This window comes from Elephantulus edwardii, unplaced genomic scaffold (assembly GCF_000299155.1).
Source record: "Elephantulus edwardii isolate Elephantulus edwardi_28Jun2011 unplaced genomic scaffold, EleEdw1.0 scaffold00039, whole genome shotgun sequence".
NCBI lineage: Eukaryota > Metazoa > Chordata > Mammalia > Macroscelidea > Macroscelididae > Elephantulus > Elephantulus edwardii.
The window spans coordinates 20790590-20808389 of NW_006399789.1; the positions used below are offsets into that span (position 1 = coordinate 20790590).

The 17800-nt window shown below is 36.3% G+C and overlaps 1 protein-coding gene across 4 annotated transcripts in view; it reads left to right on the top strand.

The window, feature by feature from the left end:
• The window catches only part of PTPRK (protein tyrosine phosphatase, receptor type, K), an 801885-nt gene that overhangs the window by 644726 nt on the left and 139359 nt on the right, over positions 1-17800 (top strand). For all 4 annotated transcript variants that reach the window (XM_006884996.1, XM_006884997.1, XM_006884995.1 and 1 more), the window contains exon 13: positions 4010-4046. In XM_006884996.1, coding sequence (XP_006885058.1) covers positions 4010-4046 — 37 coding nt within the window. The remainder of the gene's footprint in view (positions 1-4009; positions 4047-17800) is intronic.

Below are 17800 nucleotides of genomic sequence, written 5' to 3' on the forward strand. Positions count from 1 at the left end.
TGGGAGGAGGGTAGAGAGAATAGTGCAACAATGAATGAATGGAAACCCAAAATCTCTGTAAATGTTTATGAAAATTAATAAAATATAGAAAATAATAGCATTGGGGTAGAACATATAGCTTTGTGTTTTAGTTTTATCTTTAAGGATGTGATAGATTCCAAATTAACTTTTGTTATTTCATCTTTGATATAAGAAGAGTGTTAATGAATGCCTGTTATTTACAAAGGATTTTTTTTTTCTGGAACTATTCAAATGCTTTGATATGAATTCTCTCTTCTAATTACTAATATATCTACATTATAGTATAATCAAAAAGTAGAATAGCAACAGTGTATTTTAGTAATCTCAGCAAAGAGTTTATAAATTTCTGTGGCGTTCACCATCCAAGGCTGCCTTTGCTTATGTAACTGTGGTTGCTTTTGTTCATGTTGTGTTTTGTCAAGTTGGAACTGACTCAGAGCTGATCCTTCATCAGACTTAGAGAGGCAGTAAATCACGCAGGAGGAGAGTTTCCATCCTTCTCTTGGGGAACAGCTGGTGGATGAGAACAGCGTGCCTTTGGAATTACAGCACAGCTTCCTACCTCTATGCCACTAGAACAATTGCTTTTAGGCAATCGAAATGTCATTGAACATTTACTGGAATGGGAAATAGTCTCTTGCAGTTTACTATGAAGGCATCTTAGAGGATTAGTAGAAATGCACATTTTGTTAATTACTAATTTTGTCAGTACTTTGTTATGTCTCATTTTAAAACCATGCAGTTTACTTACAAGAAACATAAACTTTTGGTTTCTTAACATAGTAAGTAAAAAAAAAACACATTTTTGATAAGGGGAGAGGCAAGCATAAAAAAAAAAAAAAAAAACACATTTTTGATAAGGGGAGAGGCAAGCATATAATTGTTATAGAAAATGCATTCAATTATTCTTGAAAGAATATTGTATTGACTTTATCTTGGGTTGTAACCAATTAATTTACTGATATTTTAGGATTATAATTGAATTTTTTTAAGTAAAATGTTTATTTTATATTGGTTTAATGACAAAATTAGTGTACATTGTTTTTCATACTCTATCTTTCCCATTTTCTTCACCCATCCCTCGTTCCACCCATCATATTGTGTGACCCAATGATTAAACCCTCCTGCTTGCCCATCATCACCCCTCTGCTCCCACCCTCCCCCACCATGAATCCTTATACACATTCTACAATGGTGGTCTTATACAGTATTTGTCCTTACGGGACTGAGTTAGTTCACTTAGCATAATGTTTTCCCATCCCTCCCAAGTTATGTAATGCTTACAAAATCATTGCTCCTGCATACTGTGTAGTATTTCATAGTGTGACTGTATCATAATTTCTCAGTCCATTCAATTGTGGTTGGAAATTTGGGTTGTTTCCATATTCTAGTGATGGTGAATAACACTGCTGTGAATATCGGTGTACAAATTTCCATTTGTGCCTCAGTTCTTATTTTCTCAGAGTATATTCCAAGCAGTGGAATAGCTGGGTCCTATTTATGAAAAGGAATATGGCATCACGACTCATCAACAACATACATTATGCATATGACACAACCTTGCTTTCTGAAGCTGAAGGCTACCTGAAGTGCTTGCTACAGAAGTTGAAGGACTGTAGTCTTCAATATGAATTGAAGCTTAACATCCAGAAGACAAAAATTATCACCATTGGGCCAATTAGCAACATCATGTTGGATGCAGAAGAGATTGAGATTATTATCAATTACAGTTTACTCAGCTCTACAATCACCACTCCTAACACCAGCAGACAGGAAATCAAAAGACAAATTGAATTGGGAATATCTACTGTTAGGAAACTCTCCAGAGTGCTGAAAAGCAATGATGTCAATCTACAGACTAAAACACATCTAATCCAGGCCATGGTCTGCGTGATTACATGGTATGCATCGGAGAATTGAACAGTGACTAAGGATGATAGAAGAAGAATTGATGCATGATACATTCAAGTTGTGGTGCTGGAGAAGAGTCTTGAACATACCATGGACCACCAAGAAAACAAATAAGTATGTCTTAGAAAGGGTGAAACCAAGTCTCTCCTTTGAGGCTATGATTTTGAAGCTACGTGTCACATACTGTGGGCAGGTGGTCAGGAGAGACGTGTCATTGGAGAAGACCATCATGCTTGGAAAGGTGGATGGACATTGCATGAAAGGAAGACCCTGGATAAGATGGATTGATACAGTGACTGGGACAATGGGGGTTGGTGTATCAGAATTAGTGAGATTGGCTCAGGACATGTCAAAGTTCAGAGCTGCTGTACATAGGGTTACAATGCGTCACAGGCGACTTGATGGCACGTAACACCAGTAATGGAATTTCTATGTTCAGCTTTTTTTTTTCTTTTCTTTTTTTCTTGTTGTGTACCGTTACATTGACTCCAACTGGCACAGGAGGAGATTGCCCCTCCTTTTCATGTAGAGCATCTGTTGGATTCAAACTGCATACCTTTGGGACTGAACCACAACTTCTTACTACCAGCCCACCAAAGCTTCCCTATGTTCAGCTCAATCCCACCAATAGTGTATAAGAGTTCCTATCTTACCACATCCTCTCCAACATTTATTACTTACTGTCCTGTTAAACTTTGCCACTGCCACAGGGGTGAGATGGTGTCTTATTGTGGTTTTGATTTGCATCTCTTTTATTGTCAGTGATTTTGAGTTTTTCTTTGTGTGTCTGTTGGCCATCTGAATAACTTCCTCCATGAAAATTCTTTCCATGTCTTTCCCTCATTTTCTTATTGTGTTCCTAGTCTTTTTTCTTGTGGAAGCCCTGTAGGATCCTATAAACTTTTGATATGAAACCCTTTTCTGTAATGATATTGCCAAATGTTTTTGGGTTGTTCCCCCTCTCCCCCCAGTCAATAGGTTTTCTTTTCACTCTGTTGGGAAATGTTTATGATGAGCATAAAAATCCCTGTAATTTTCTACTGTGCTAGCCCTAGCCCACACCCATCCAATAAGCACATTCCTTTATTTTTTTTTCTCTTGATATAACTGAATTATTTTTCTACAATTTTGAACACACCGCAGCACTTTACCTATATTTTTGTGTGTTTCCTGTTTCAAGAAGCATTTTTCATCCTTCAATAAATCTTTATTTTTTTAATTTAAAAAAATGCACACTCCACGATTCAAGATGCAGTTATAAATCTATTTTGGCAGCAGATAGCCTCTCCTATGCATTGACTCGTGCATTTTTTTGCAACATCTTGCATATTAAAAAAATAAACATTAAATAAACTGGATTCTGGTAATATGCAGCGCAGAAGGTAGAACAAACCAATATCAATGTGTGTGTCCCAACACCTACTATTCCCTTAGACCACTAGAAATATAAACATGAAAAATGAAAGTTTAAAGTAATCCCTCTCCTCTCCACCTTCTTCTTTCTCTACTCCATCTGCCTTATAAGAGAAGGAAAATAACTTACAGTGGAAAACGTTTCCCTCTAACAATTAATGTTTTTTAAAGCATGAGTGAGTGTAGTTTTGCTACAATTTCTTGATGAGCTCTCTAACTATTGTGGTTTAACCCTTTAATCAAGCTAGACTCCAAGTGAGAAGAGTCTGAGTGCACAGATAAAAGGTGAAAATGAGATTTATTTCCGCATCTGATTCATGTTAGCTTTGCAAACACAGTTTGTGAAAGCTCATAAAGTACAGTCAATGCAAATAGAATACTATACCAATTATTCCAGATACGAGAGACTTTTTCATTACAAGTTAAAAATAGATATCTTTATCTTTGAAAATACTGGATTTTTTTTTCCCAGAGAGGTGTTTGTGTGTGTGTGTGGGGGGGGGGTGTTATCTCTCTGAACCACATGTGGGGGGAAAATTGTTAAAATTTTGTTCTTTCTAATCCTATTTTATGACCTCAGATTGGTCTTCATAATAGCTGTAGTTCGTTTAATAGGGCATATTATCTGTGCACTGACTATTTTCTTTCCTTTTTACTCCAACAGGAAACCAAAACTCAGTGTGTACGAATTGCTACAAAAGGTAAGATGTTTCCTTCTTTCTTTTGTAAACTCCATTTTCCTCCCTCTAAAATGAAAGAGCTTTGTCCTCTGCTTCAGGGCTAATTAAATGTGGCATTTCGATTACAGAGCATTTGTAGTAGGACCCAGTTAACAGCCAGCCAACTCCTGGGCGTCACTTGAGTGTCTTTTGCATGTAATGGGCTGCTCTTTCCCCTGCTTCAGTACTTGACTGGAAGAATCTTGTTATGAGCCTAGGAAGGATTTAGGAAACTTTAGCAGGGCTTTACTTCTTGCCATTCAGAATCTGAAAGGCCTAATACTGCTGATCAGCCAATGTACTAGGAAAAGCTCAGTAATATCAGCTCAAAATAGAAAGTTGCTTATTTAAAAGCCTTGATTGTTCTCCGTGGTATAAAACAAAGAATCAAACTAGCTTGATCTCACATAATAGTGTAGGTGTGGAGACTGGTCTATATTTGCAACAATAAGGCAGTCTGATTAAAAATTATGTCATTTCTTTTTCACATTAACATAATTTATACCAGGAAATTGGATATGTGATGGCTAAGGATCAAGGTATCTCTATTGCATCAGCATATTATGGTTTAGTCCTCTATTTTCTGAAAAGAGAAAATGTTTTCTTCTTTGAAAGAGTACAAGTGCTCAGAATGAAGGAGCAGTTTCCTGTATCTTCTTATATTCCTGCATTTAAGAGTTATTTCAGTGTGCTAATGAGAAAGAGAGAGAAAGAGACAGAAAGCTACTTGGTGTATTCTAGCAAGAGAAGCAAGAACAAGCTTCCTGCGTGCTGACTGGGCCCTCCTCAGAGGGTTGATTCTCTGTGATTTGCTGCTAGAATTAGCATTAGACCCACATTCATGAGCAATAGTCAATTTGTTTGGACTTAAAATGAATGGCCATATTCTGTTTGTGCTGGCATGTTTCCTTCCATCATTTTTCTCCATCTAATCATCAATCTGCTCAATTAAGCATTTGTGTTTAACTCTTGATTTGTAAAGGCAATAAAGAAAGACTGTTTTCCTCTGACTCATGAGAAGCAATAAAGAGGTTTCAGAGGGAAGGGAAAATACACTTATGTCAAGAATTAAGATATCTCAACATACTTTAAAAAGGAAAGCAAACTAAGGAAACAAAAGAGAAACCAAGGAAGTGCTTATTACTTATTTTAATGCATATTATGTCCAAGAAATTATTTATTTAAAAATATAAGTTAATAGTTATAGGTTAGATTATAACGGAAAAAAATCAATTCTGGTGTGTATTCATTTTGCTTTTCAGATTTAAGACAGTCCCAGAAATGTAAAAAAGTCTTCCATCAGCCTCCCAGACAATTCTTTAGGTAGTGTGCGGATGCACATCTGTGACTGACAAAAGATAGCTGCAGCTACTATTCTTATCCCGTTATCTACTTTACCATGAGTAATTTTAAGTGCTTTTTTTTTTATCCTCTCAAAACAAATAAATATAATAATAAATATAATATTTATGTAGGTGATAGGAAGATTGAGATCATACTAATAACTCTTATCATGTGACTGAGAATGTTTGCCTACTTGTCAGAGACAAGAAGAAAGAGTGGAATTTGTGATAGTTCTGTGTTGTTCAGTAATAACAACTTTGCTGTACTTCTGCCCATAAAGTTGGTAATGTGGTGTAGTAAGTAAAGGAAAAGACTCTGGCCCCAAACTATCTGGGCTCAAATCCTCACTCTATTTCTTACTGATTATTTGGCACTGTGAAAAAGTATTTAATCTAACATGATAAAAATAAGGGGGGAAACCTTTGCCTAAGCCTTTATTTTTGTGATAAATTTTTAAAACTTGAGTAAAGTGCTTGAACAGTGCCTGTCATTATACAAGTACTACATCAGAGTTAGGGAGCTTTGGTGGTTTATTAATAAGTCTGCTGCCAGCCCAAAAGCACGTGGTTTAAATCCACCAGCGGCTCAGTGGAGAATTTTCCTCCCATGCAATTTACTGTCTCTGAAAATCCTCTGAAGGGTCAACTATGAATCGGTTCTGAATCAACAGTACATAACAACAAAATAAAGGTTAACTGATACTGTTTTTGCATCACTGCTTTTCTTATTATTTGTTATTTCAGAAGAACATAATTTCTGTTATGCCGTTTTGAAAGAAATAGATACACACAAACAAACGTTTATTATGTGCATGATTTGGCAACAATTTGCATTTTTCATATAGGCAAATCACACTTATTAAGGGAATATCAACTTATTGCCTGACATCATTTTAAACTAGCACCATGTAAATTAGTCAGCCTTGGTATGAATTTTTTCCAGATAAAATTAAAATGTTTTCTGTTAGAGTGTTTTCAAACAAAATAGATATATCTTCAGAAATTTTCTCTTTTAAGGTAGTTGTGTTTTGAAGACATACTTCATAATGAAGATGACCTAGACTTAATAACTTAGTTAGGACATGAGGGCACCTTCTGGGGAAGAATAAGATTGACATTTCATAGTTATAAAATTAGATTAAAATTCTCTTAAGCCATAATGATTAAACTTTTTGTATTTTATTATTAGATTTGAATGGATTTATGTAGGTGGGTTGGTTTTAATTTAAAAAAAAAAGATTAAGGCATTTAAAAAGTAAACGCCTATAGGTAGAATAATGTTGAATGTGTTGGAGATCCTTGAGAATTTGCAAGATTGAGCTCACTGGCCTCATTGAAATTTCCCTGCACTGGATAAGGTGAGCTCTCCCTCCCCAGGCCAATTTGTATCAGCAGACTAGCCCTGCCTGACTCTGGAGGCTGAATAAAGATGATCTTGAAAGTGCCTGGCTTCATCTTGGGGTGGTTCACCTGAGAGAATCTTGTCTTTCTTATGTCTTTCAGTCAGAACCTTCCCAGATCTCCATCCCCACAATCGTAGCTATAGTTACTGAAGAGTTGAGGGCTTCCTTTCATAAGCTTTATGTCAATATCTATACCAGTTTTATTGGCAAACTTGATTCTCTTGAAATTCAGTATGTTTCTATAAAACTTTTGATTCTCTGGTTATTTTTGTGATCAGCTCCTATTTTATAATATTTTCCCTTTAATTGTGTAAAGCTTAAAAAATGCTTACCTAAGTTTGTGACTTAATAATTGTCTTATACATAAGTATATACTGCGGACAAGTACATGGTCCAGACTCATAATAGGTTCAATAAATATTTGCCGAGTTGCCCATTCAGTATAAACAGAGTTAAAGGTATATGTTTTGGCATTAAATTTAGTCAACTAGTTACAGTAGTGCCAACAGTTTTGAAACTTATCGGTGTATATACTTGAATTTGAGGTATACCAGAAAGATGTTTATCTCTGCTTTATTGCCAATGCAAAGGGATTTGACTGTGTGACTCATAACAAATTTTAGATTAGAATGGGAAGCCCAGAGAATTGAATTTTGCTCATGCAGAGCCTTCACATAGAATAAGAAGCAGTCATTCAAACAAAATAAGAGCTTGAAATTAGAAAGGGAATGAGTCAGAGTCATATCTTTCCATTAATTCAATACGTATTCAGAAGAAATAATCCAAAAATCTGAGCTACATAAAGTAGAATGAAACATCAGGACTGGAGGAAGGAAGACTCATTAACAATCTAAAATATGCAAGTGACACAACCTTGCTTGATAAAAACGAAGAAGACTTGAAGTGCTTACTACTTTTGATCAAAGATTGCAGTCTTCAATGTGGATTATATTTTAAAACAAAGAAAACCTAAATCTTCACAACTGGACCAATAAAGAAACATCATGGAAAAAACATTTAAGTTGTTTACAATTTCATTTTACTTGTATCCACTATCAGGTCCCACAGAAGAAAGTTAACCCCACCTTTTTGCTGAAAGGACCTCTGTCAAGTGCTAAGGAACAGGATATCACTTTGAGGACTAAGGTGTACCTTCCACAAGCCATAAAATTTTCTGTCACCTTATACACCCGTAAGAGTTGAAGAGTAAACAAAGGAAACCAAAGAACTAAGCCATTTGAATTGTAGTATTGGTGAACACTGTTGAATACACCAAGAACACCCAGAAGAAGAACAAAAGATGTTTTGGAAGTAGTATGCTTAGAATGCCCTTTAGACATGGGGATGGTGAGACTTCATCTCCCTTCTTTATCATGTTATGAGGAGAGGAAAAGCCCTGGGGAAAACATACTTGTAAAAGTGGTAGGTCAATGAAAAAGAGGAAGACTGTCATTGAGATGGGTCGACAGAATGGCTGCAACAATAGGCTGAAAAATGTCAATGATTGTGAGGATAACACAGGACCAGGGAGTATTTCCTTCTATTGTACATACAGTCACTGATTTGGAACCAAGTTGATAACACCTAGCAATTTGAATTGAGTTTAATTCTCATCTGTCTAAATATTTGCTCTATTTTCTTCTGCTGATTATGATATTCCCTCTTATGCTCAAAATAATGGCAAATAGAAAATGTAGCTAAATTTATGTCTTTAGCTTAATCACTGCCATTCTTTTGACTGTATTCTATGTTTCATTTGCTATTGAAACTCACATTTCAGTATCAAGAGCATGTTCTAAGGATTTAATTGAAATTAAGAGTACAGTGTGTTTTAGGAGAGACACCAAAGGAAATTACTTTTTATTGTTTGTATCCTGAATAGAGAACATGATGGATAAATGATTAAAATTCTGTTAAATATTCCAAGAAAGAAAATAACTCAAAGACAAAATACTTGCCAAAATTTACTAACAAAAACTTCTCTGACATCATTAGTCAATGTGTTTTAATTTTGTCGTTTTCATGTAGAACCTTTTAATTGGATTACCATTACCATTATCACCATTATCATCACCATCATCCTATGGAGTGTGCGTGATTGTGTGTTAGGTGCCCTTAATTCACTATGTCTTATATTAATAATAGATCAAAATCTTGCCCTATTCTGCACCAACCTCCCAGTCTTCATCATATACAAGCCCATAACTGCAATTACTGCGGCCACCTTTCTCATTAAGGGCATTCCTTTTTTTTTTCACTTACTCTCTACTTTTCCAAGCTTGATGTCAATTTAGCACTCTCTACTTTGCACTTTACAGGATCTCCTTTGAAGGAAAGCAAATATTCAGCACAAGCCCATTATTTACAGTTTACTCACCTTGAACTATTCTTAACTCTTTGATAATCAATTCTAATTTCCAGACATAAGCCTTCTCAGAATACCAGTATCAGAGCCTCAATTTACCTTCTTTCCACGATGTATCTGTATCACACATCTCTAAAGATATTTGAGAACAGTTATAAGGCGTTAAAAGAAATCCCAAAAGTCACAGAGCTGTGGAAGTACAAAATTAAATTCACTTAAAAAATTATTTGAAAATTTGTTATTAATGCTAATAGAGAACACTTCTAAATTATTACTTGATGCTTCCTTTAGTGATGTAACAGGTATAGGGTAAAACATGAAAAGTTTACCTATTCCCTGAGCCTACACTTATTAGAGGATGCGGGACTACTTAAAGATTTAAAATACTGCTAAAAGGATATGTTGAGAACACTTTTTAGAACATCATAAGAATTAGTTGTTCATTTAGGTACTTGCATAATTATACTTTGATTCATTATTATAATTAGTCTCTATGGAGTTCTGAAGCAATTCTATTTATCCATTACCTATTCATATTTCTGTCCTCTTTCTACATCTAATATATGGGTAATTCTGGCTTACAAACCTGAATGTTCACTGTAGAGTAGACAAGATAAGACATTTGAGAGTATGTGTTAGACATTGGAACAAAATGAAAATAAAGATTAGACAATAAAAATAAAGTTTTATATATAACACACACACACACACAAACACACGCATACACACACACACATGTTATTGTTAATTGCCTTCGAGTTGAGCACAACTTATAGGGACCCTATGAAAAAAGACCTGAATTCCCTCTACAACTCAAGACTTATAGGGACCCTATGAACAAAAGGCCTGAATTCCCTCTACAACTATTGACATTTATCAAAATTATATCTCTGTGTGTGTGTGTGTGTATATATATAGAGAGAGAGAGAGATTGTTTGTCTTTGAGATGGAACCAAGCCACAGCTGACCCTCCAGTGGCTTTTTAGAGGCAGCAAACTGCATAGGAGGAGATTACTAGTCTTTCTTCCGTGGCACAGCTGGTAGATTCACACCATGCACCTTTCGCTTGGCAATGGCTACTAGGCAACCTGCCTTCCTTTAGAGAATGGTGGTAGTAAAGTAGAAACAGCATTGAGTAAAAGGTTAAAGACATAGAAAGGGTAAACTGTGAGAACATTCTACCTACAGAAAAGAAGTTGACCTCAGGCCCATCTGATTGAATACTGCTTTACCTTATTAGCAATATTGTCGATTCAAAGCTGTAACTAAAAAAAAAAAAAAAAAAAGGCTGTAACTCAATAGAACGTGGGGAAAGAAAGAAGTTTAATAGAGCCATTCTAGAAGTTGTCCTAAAATTGCTATATTATACTTGAAAAAAATGACAATAAAATCAGTACCAACCTAAGAACAGAAAATTCCTGTTGTCTTTCTTGCTAGCTTGCTTGAGTATTCTTACAATATAAAAGTTTACCTTCTAGAGATGCATACTGTAAGTAAAGAACTTTATCAGTAAAAGGATAAAAAGAGTTTAGATATGGTAATTAATGGAGAAAGTGTTTAGGCAATAATTACATCAAATGCATGGAATTTTGTGAAGACGAGAAAGAGATGGAAAAAAATATACCATATTAAAAGATATTTTTTTTTTAATCTTAAGAACATGAATAGTTAGAACCTGTTAGAAACAAACATATACCCAATTCTCTACAGCAGTGGGCTCAAGTAGACCAGAAATTATGAAGCTGACCCAAGATGGGGAAAGTTTCAGATCTGTTGTTCAGAGTGTCTCTATGAGAAGTGCTTAACTTCATGGAACCTAAAAGCAAAACTACTGCTTTTTGAAGAATCCCTGGTGGTTCAGTGTTTAAGTGTCCTCTGGTAATCAAAGGTCATTGGTTCCAACCCACCAGTGGCTCTTTTGAGCCATAAGTTATGTATCAGCCTTCTGTAATGATTACAACCTTGGAAATGCTTAGAACAGTCCTACTCTGGTCTATAGCATAGCTGTTAAACAGGTATGAATGATCTTGATTCCGACAATAACAAAAGTAGATTACTTAAAGTCCAATAGAATTGTAAAGATGACACTAAATAGTATAGGAACTGTTGTTTTGTATTTGGTAGTTTTAGGCCATTTTTAGATTAGTCTTTTTGTTGTTTTTAATGGTGACAGGGCCTGTAGATTTTCACAGTCTCTAGTGGATTCCAACCACCAGAGAAGTGTGACGTTTGAATTAGCGTGCAGCTTCCAATGAATGAACTGTGTCACCAGAGCTCCCTCTAGTTGGATACATATTCGAAATATTAATATAATCTTATCAGCATCTTTTAGAAATATGAAAACTTCACTTTAAAGGAATAAAATTTACCATTTCATGATTGTTTGAAACACAGTGTGAATGAAGGAATGTGTGAAATACAATGTATATGAATGAAACACAATTGTAAGTCAATTGTGTATGCAAATCAATATAAAATAAAGGCAAAAAATATCCTGTTGACTGTGGCAAAGCCAGTGTTATGCGCTTTCCTTCCTGTCAGTCCGTGATTAATTCCTCCGCCTCCTACAGAATGTCTTCATATGTAAGTAAGGTTTACTGGTGATGACAATATGAAACTGAACTGATATAATCCTTGTCGTTCTGTAACATCGACGATTTTAAATAATGGGTGAAATTTAAAATAAAATATGCAAAGTGTGCTTTGTCCATAGGAAAAGGACAGAGTTGCTGTTGGCAAATGAGATAAGCAATGGTTGTAACCCAGTGTAACTAATGTTAACCTGGTATTCAGATAGCCCTAGCTTAAAACTGTGCCTCTGTTATAGATTAATTGTTAGGCATTGAACAATTTACCGAACTTCTTTGCTCTTGAGTTTTCTTATATGTAAAATGGAAATGGGGTGGAAAAGAATTACTTTGCTGAATAAAAAGTAATACATAAAAGTATACAAATAAAGTATCTTTAGTAAGAAACTTTTGAAAAATGGCAGCTATTAGAACTCATGTTGCTATTATTATCATTATTTATATTATCCATAATAATTTATGGCTGAAAAGGGATAAGAAGGACTTTATGGAAGAAATAACACTTAAACAGTCCTTTATGGTTGGATATTATTTTGAAAGTTATATATAATGGGAAGGCAATTCTATTTAGATACACAGCCTCAGAAAACTCACTGAAAGGTCATCTATGAATGAGTTCTAACTCAATGTCAATAAGGGAAAAGAAAAACTTTAAGATCCACTTAAGCAGATTTAATAATTTTAAATTCTTTCATAACAGCATCTTGATTGATGTTTGACCAATCAATTGGCTCCTATTACCCAGCCATGAAAACACATAACTTTATTTTTTTTAAGTTTTTTTTAAATTTTATTTTATTGTTTTGTGTGTGTGTGTGTGTGTGTGTGTGTGTGTACTGTCAAATCAGATCTGACTGGTACAGGAGGAGATCCTTCCTCAGAGCATCTGGTGGATTCAAACCGTGTACCTCTGGGATTGCAATGCAGCTTCTTGCCACTAGGCCACCAGAGCTCAAAAACAATAATTTTAACCATCATACTTTCCTTCCTGAATCTTCATTTCAGAGGGACGTTCATACCTATAGGAATGAGGTAGCAATCTCTTTGAAAAACTGAGTAGATTCAGAAAGTCACCATTACAGTTCCAAACGAGGGGAGAAGCTTAACATGGCAGAGGCAGAGTCTAAGTGGAATGAGGAAGTAAAAGCCATGAAAGATGTCAGATTTCTTCAGAGTAGAGAGACTTCCAGAAGAGTTGTCCAGTACCAGGTACCTGAATCTCAGTTGGAGGAGGAGGGTTGGTATATAAGGGAGAAGGTTAAGGCAGAGATAAATGAGAACACATACCAGAGAATTGATCCAATAAGTAAATGACTTAAGGAGGGTGATTGTAAGCTTTCTTAAGTAAGAGAGGTGATTATAAATATGTAAAGGGGAAAAATAATCCAGAATGAATCTCATGTTGTTGGGTTAGAATTGGAAATAGTGATGTGATTTCATGATGGTTACATATGTAGAGAGATAGAGCTAAACTCAACAAATTCAGAGCTAGACCTCCAGCAGATTTTCAGGGGCTGTAAGACACATGAGAGGAGATTACCCTTCTCTCTCCTGGAGAGCAGCTAATGGATTTGAACTCTTTGCCTTTGGTTTGACAGCACAACTCCTTACCCTCTAGAGCTAACTGGGGGGACACACAGGTATAGAGAATAAACAGAGATGAAAGTCTGTATATGTGCTTCCTTCATCCAGTCAATGGAAAGGGTTCCACTAGATTAAAAGTTACTCAAATTGAGTATCAGAATAAAGAATTTTCTGTTGTTGTTGTTATGTGCCATAAGAGCTATCAGTAAGCATTATAATATCATAAAAATATAAAAAATTACTTCAGTAAATGTTATAAAATAGGAACCACAGTAGTGCTTATAAAATAGGAACCATGACTTCTTCCAGATATAAATATAAATAAAAAGAAATTGGAAACAAGATGTTTACATAGTTTGAAAGTATTTCCCATAAGAACTCATTAATTACAAAAGGGAAAAGATTAACTTCATAGAGGAAAAGACTGACAGATACTTTCATCAAGTGATCAAAGTGAACAGCATCAGTAATGGGAAAATTAATATCCGGTACCACAGTATTGCAGTGTGAAGAACACAGCATCGCTTTTGTGATGTTCCTGTCAAAGATCAAACTCACTGCCATCGAGTCAGAATCAACTCTTAGCTTTCCTCCCAGTGGTTTTCAGAGACTAATTCTCACAGGAGGAACTGTCTGCCTTTCTCCTGTGGAACAGCTGGTGGGTTTGAATCATCTACCTTTGCATTGGCAGCACCACTTCTTACCCATGAGGCTACCGGAGCCCCACCACAGACATTTAACCTTAATCTAACCAAGAAGAAACATCAGGCAAATCCAAATTGTAGACATATGACAATGTAACTAGGTTATAGTCTTCAAAAACATTAATGTCATGTATGTAAAGAGTATATATGCTGGGAGTGGCTCCACTCTAAAAGTCCATTTTTTCACATCTTGATGGAGCACGTGTAAGGAAAGTCTTGGTTTGTGTTTGGTCTGTGTTTGGCTTGCATTATTGATAATGCAATCAATATTGAATTCTATATTCTTTGATGTTGGGTTGTGTTATTGGGGTTTTTTCTTTCCACAAGTGCAGTGGTGTCAGTTGGCCTGGACTTTTGCCCTAGCTGACACGGATGGAGCAGAGTCAACAGCATTTGCTGGGTGTGTCTTTCAAATTCCATAGGGTCCTCTGGCCAAATTTGTTAATATAAGAATGTACATTCTTTAAGTGGTACAGCAGTTTTTTGTCTATTTGCTGTACTGAATAACTTGGAGTCCCAGTCAATGTGCTATAAATGTATCACATGCCATGATGTTTATGTCCATCATGGACAGTGTTTGGAGGAGCTTCCAGGTTGATTCAGGTTAGGAAGGAGGAGTAGCATCCACTTCCTAAATCAGATGCCTTTGGAAACCCTATCAACTCTATAAACATAAAACAATGATGTTAATTATAGAACAAAGTTCAGATCTTTTGTTCATAGTTTCCCTATGAATCATATTAAACTTGACAACACATAATCTAAGTGAGACTAGTGTTGTTACATTTTTCTACTTTTTACTTCACTCTGCCAATTTGCTGTACTGAAATCTGGGTTTACTGTGATGCTGAACATCGTGTCATTAAGGTATTAAATACAATAATTGTTTACCAATGTGGACAATGTTTGGTGGATCTCCCAGTTGTAGGACAGGTTTGAAAGCAGTATTGTCCACTTCCTAAACCACATGCCTGTGGAAACTCTATGGACTTGGAGAAACTATGATAGTTATAGAAAGGCATTAGATCTTTTGCTCATAGAGTCACTGTGAGTCCTGCTTGACTTGACAGCAATCAACAACAACAAAATAAAGAGAAAACTGAAAGAGACCATGATTATTGACAACTAAAGCCAACACGTCTTTCTGAATTTGATCTATTTTTTAAAAATTTGTATTTGTTTACATATAATCATTCATACAAATTGTATTTCATACATGTATTAGTGTTTTATAAATTTACTTACATTGTTTTGTTCATGTACTTTGTGGTTTTTTCAACAACAAATTGTATGCTGTTGTTGTTACGTGCCATCAACTCTACTTCAGCTCATATCAATCCTATGTACAATAGCTCTGAACCCTGCTCAATCCTGAGCCAATTTCAACGTTTCTGATAAACCAACCCCAGTTACCAAGTCGATCCACTTAATCTAGGGTCTTCCCCTTCTCCTGAAATGTCCCTCCACCCTTCCAAGCATGATGTCCCTCTCCAAGGACATGTCCCGCCTTGCAACATGCTCAAAGTATGTCAGACAAAGCTTCAGAATCCTTGCCTCCAAGGAGCAGCCTAGTTTCACCCTCTCCAGGACAATTCATATACATTTTGTTTTATATCATTATCATTGGTCTAAGCCTATTATCACCCCACCTTTTCAAGTCCCCCTTGAACCATTCCAATTCCTTCACCTCATCCACCCACCAAATTTTGCTAGCCCAGTGATTTTTCCCCCTTCCCCTTTTTCTGACTTCTCTTTTTTCTTTCTCTGCCACTTTTTATTTTTTTTTATTCATAACTATCTTTCTCAGTTAGCTTACTATATTTTTATAAAATAGTGGTTTTAGGCAGTATTTGTCCTTATGAAATGGAAGTGTTACTCTCCACATAATGTTCTCTAAACTCTCCCATGTTATATAGTATTTTACAAAATTGTTGTTCCTTAGAGCTGCATAGTAATCCATTGTGTGGGTAAATCACAAATTCTCAAAACATTAGTTTGTTGGTGAACAATTGGGCTATTTCCCTTTTCTTGTATTTGTGATAACACTGCTATGAACTCAGATGCACATATCTGCATTCATTTCACAGTTCTGATTTACCTTGTGATATATTCCTAGCAGTTGAATAGTTGGGTCATGGGAATTTTTATGTTCAGCTATTTGAGGAAATGCCAAACTACCTTCCAGAGTAGTTGTGCTGTTTTCCAATCCTACCAGCAAAACTGAAGAACAAACTCAAACCTCGAGTTGCTAAACCCAGGAATTATTAAAAGAAGATGGAAAGAATATACTGAGTCACTGTATCGAAAGGAATTGGCAAGCACAGAAGAATTTCATGAAACAACATATGAACAAGAGCATATGGTGATGAAGGAAGAAGTTCAGGCTGCTTTGAAGGAAATGGCAAAAAACAAGGCCCCAGGAATAGATGGTAAACCAATTGACATATTTCAGTTAACAGATGCTACCTTGGACATGCTCACCAAATTGTGCCAAGAAATATGGAGAACAACCACTTGGCCAACTGACTGGAAGAGATCTATATTTGTTCCCATCCCAAAGAAAGGTGACTCAACAGAGTGCGGAAATTATAGAACAATGTCATTGATTTCACATGCAAGCAAGATTCCACTGAAGATTATCCAGAAACGACTGGAATAGCACATCAGCAGAGAACTGTCAGAAGTCCAGACTGGGTTTAGAAGGTATCGTGATACTAGGGATATTGTAGCTAATGTTACATGGATCTTAGCTGAAAGCAGGGACTACCTGGGGAATGTATTTCATTGTGTTTCATTGACTATGCAAAGGTGTTTGACTGTGTGGATCATAATAAACTGTGTCTGACTCAGAAGAATTGGAATCCCAGAACACTTGATCATACTAATGAGAAAGTTATACTTGGACCAAGAGGCAGTCGTCAAAACAGAGCAAGAAAACATTGCATGTTTCAAAATTGGGGAGGGCATACGCCAGGGATGTGTCCTCTCTCCATACCTTTTCAACCTGTGTGCAGAACAGATTATCCAGGAGGCTGGGGTCAGGATTGGTGGAAGATATATCAATAATCTGCGTTATGCAGATGACACAACCCTGCTTGCTGAAACTGAAGAGGACCTGAAGCACTTGCTACCGAGGGTAAAGTACTGCATCCTCCAATATGGATTGAGGCTCAATGTCAAGAAGACAAAGATTCTCACCACTGGACCAATTGGCAGCATCAGGATTGATGATGATGAGATGGAGATTGTTCACAGCTTTAGTTCACTTGACTCCACAATCAATATTCTTGGTACCAGTAGCCAGGAAATTAAAAGATGTATTGTGAGGGGAAAGTCTGCTGTTAGGGACCTCTCCAAAGTACTGAAGAGCAATGGTGTCTCTTTGGAGACTAAGGTGCGTCTGATACAGGCCATGGTCTTCACAGTCACTTGTTATGCATCAGAGTTGGACAATGACCAAAGAGGATAGAAGGAGAATTGATGCCTTTGAGCTGTGGTGCTGGAGAAGAGTATTGAGAATACCATGGACTGCTAGGAAAACAAACAGATTTGTCCTGGAAAGGGTTAAACCAGGTGAGGCAAGGATTCTGAGGCTCCGTCTAACATACTTTGGAAATGTTGTGAGGAGAGACCGGTCCTTGGAGAGGGACATCATGCTTGGGAGGGTGGAAGGACGGTGCAGGAGAGGAAGGCCCTTTATGAGGTGGATTGATTCAGTGAGTGGGGTAATCAGGATGGGTGTGTTGGAC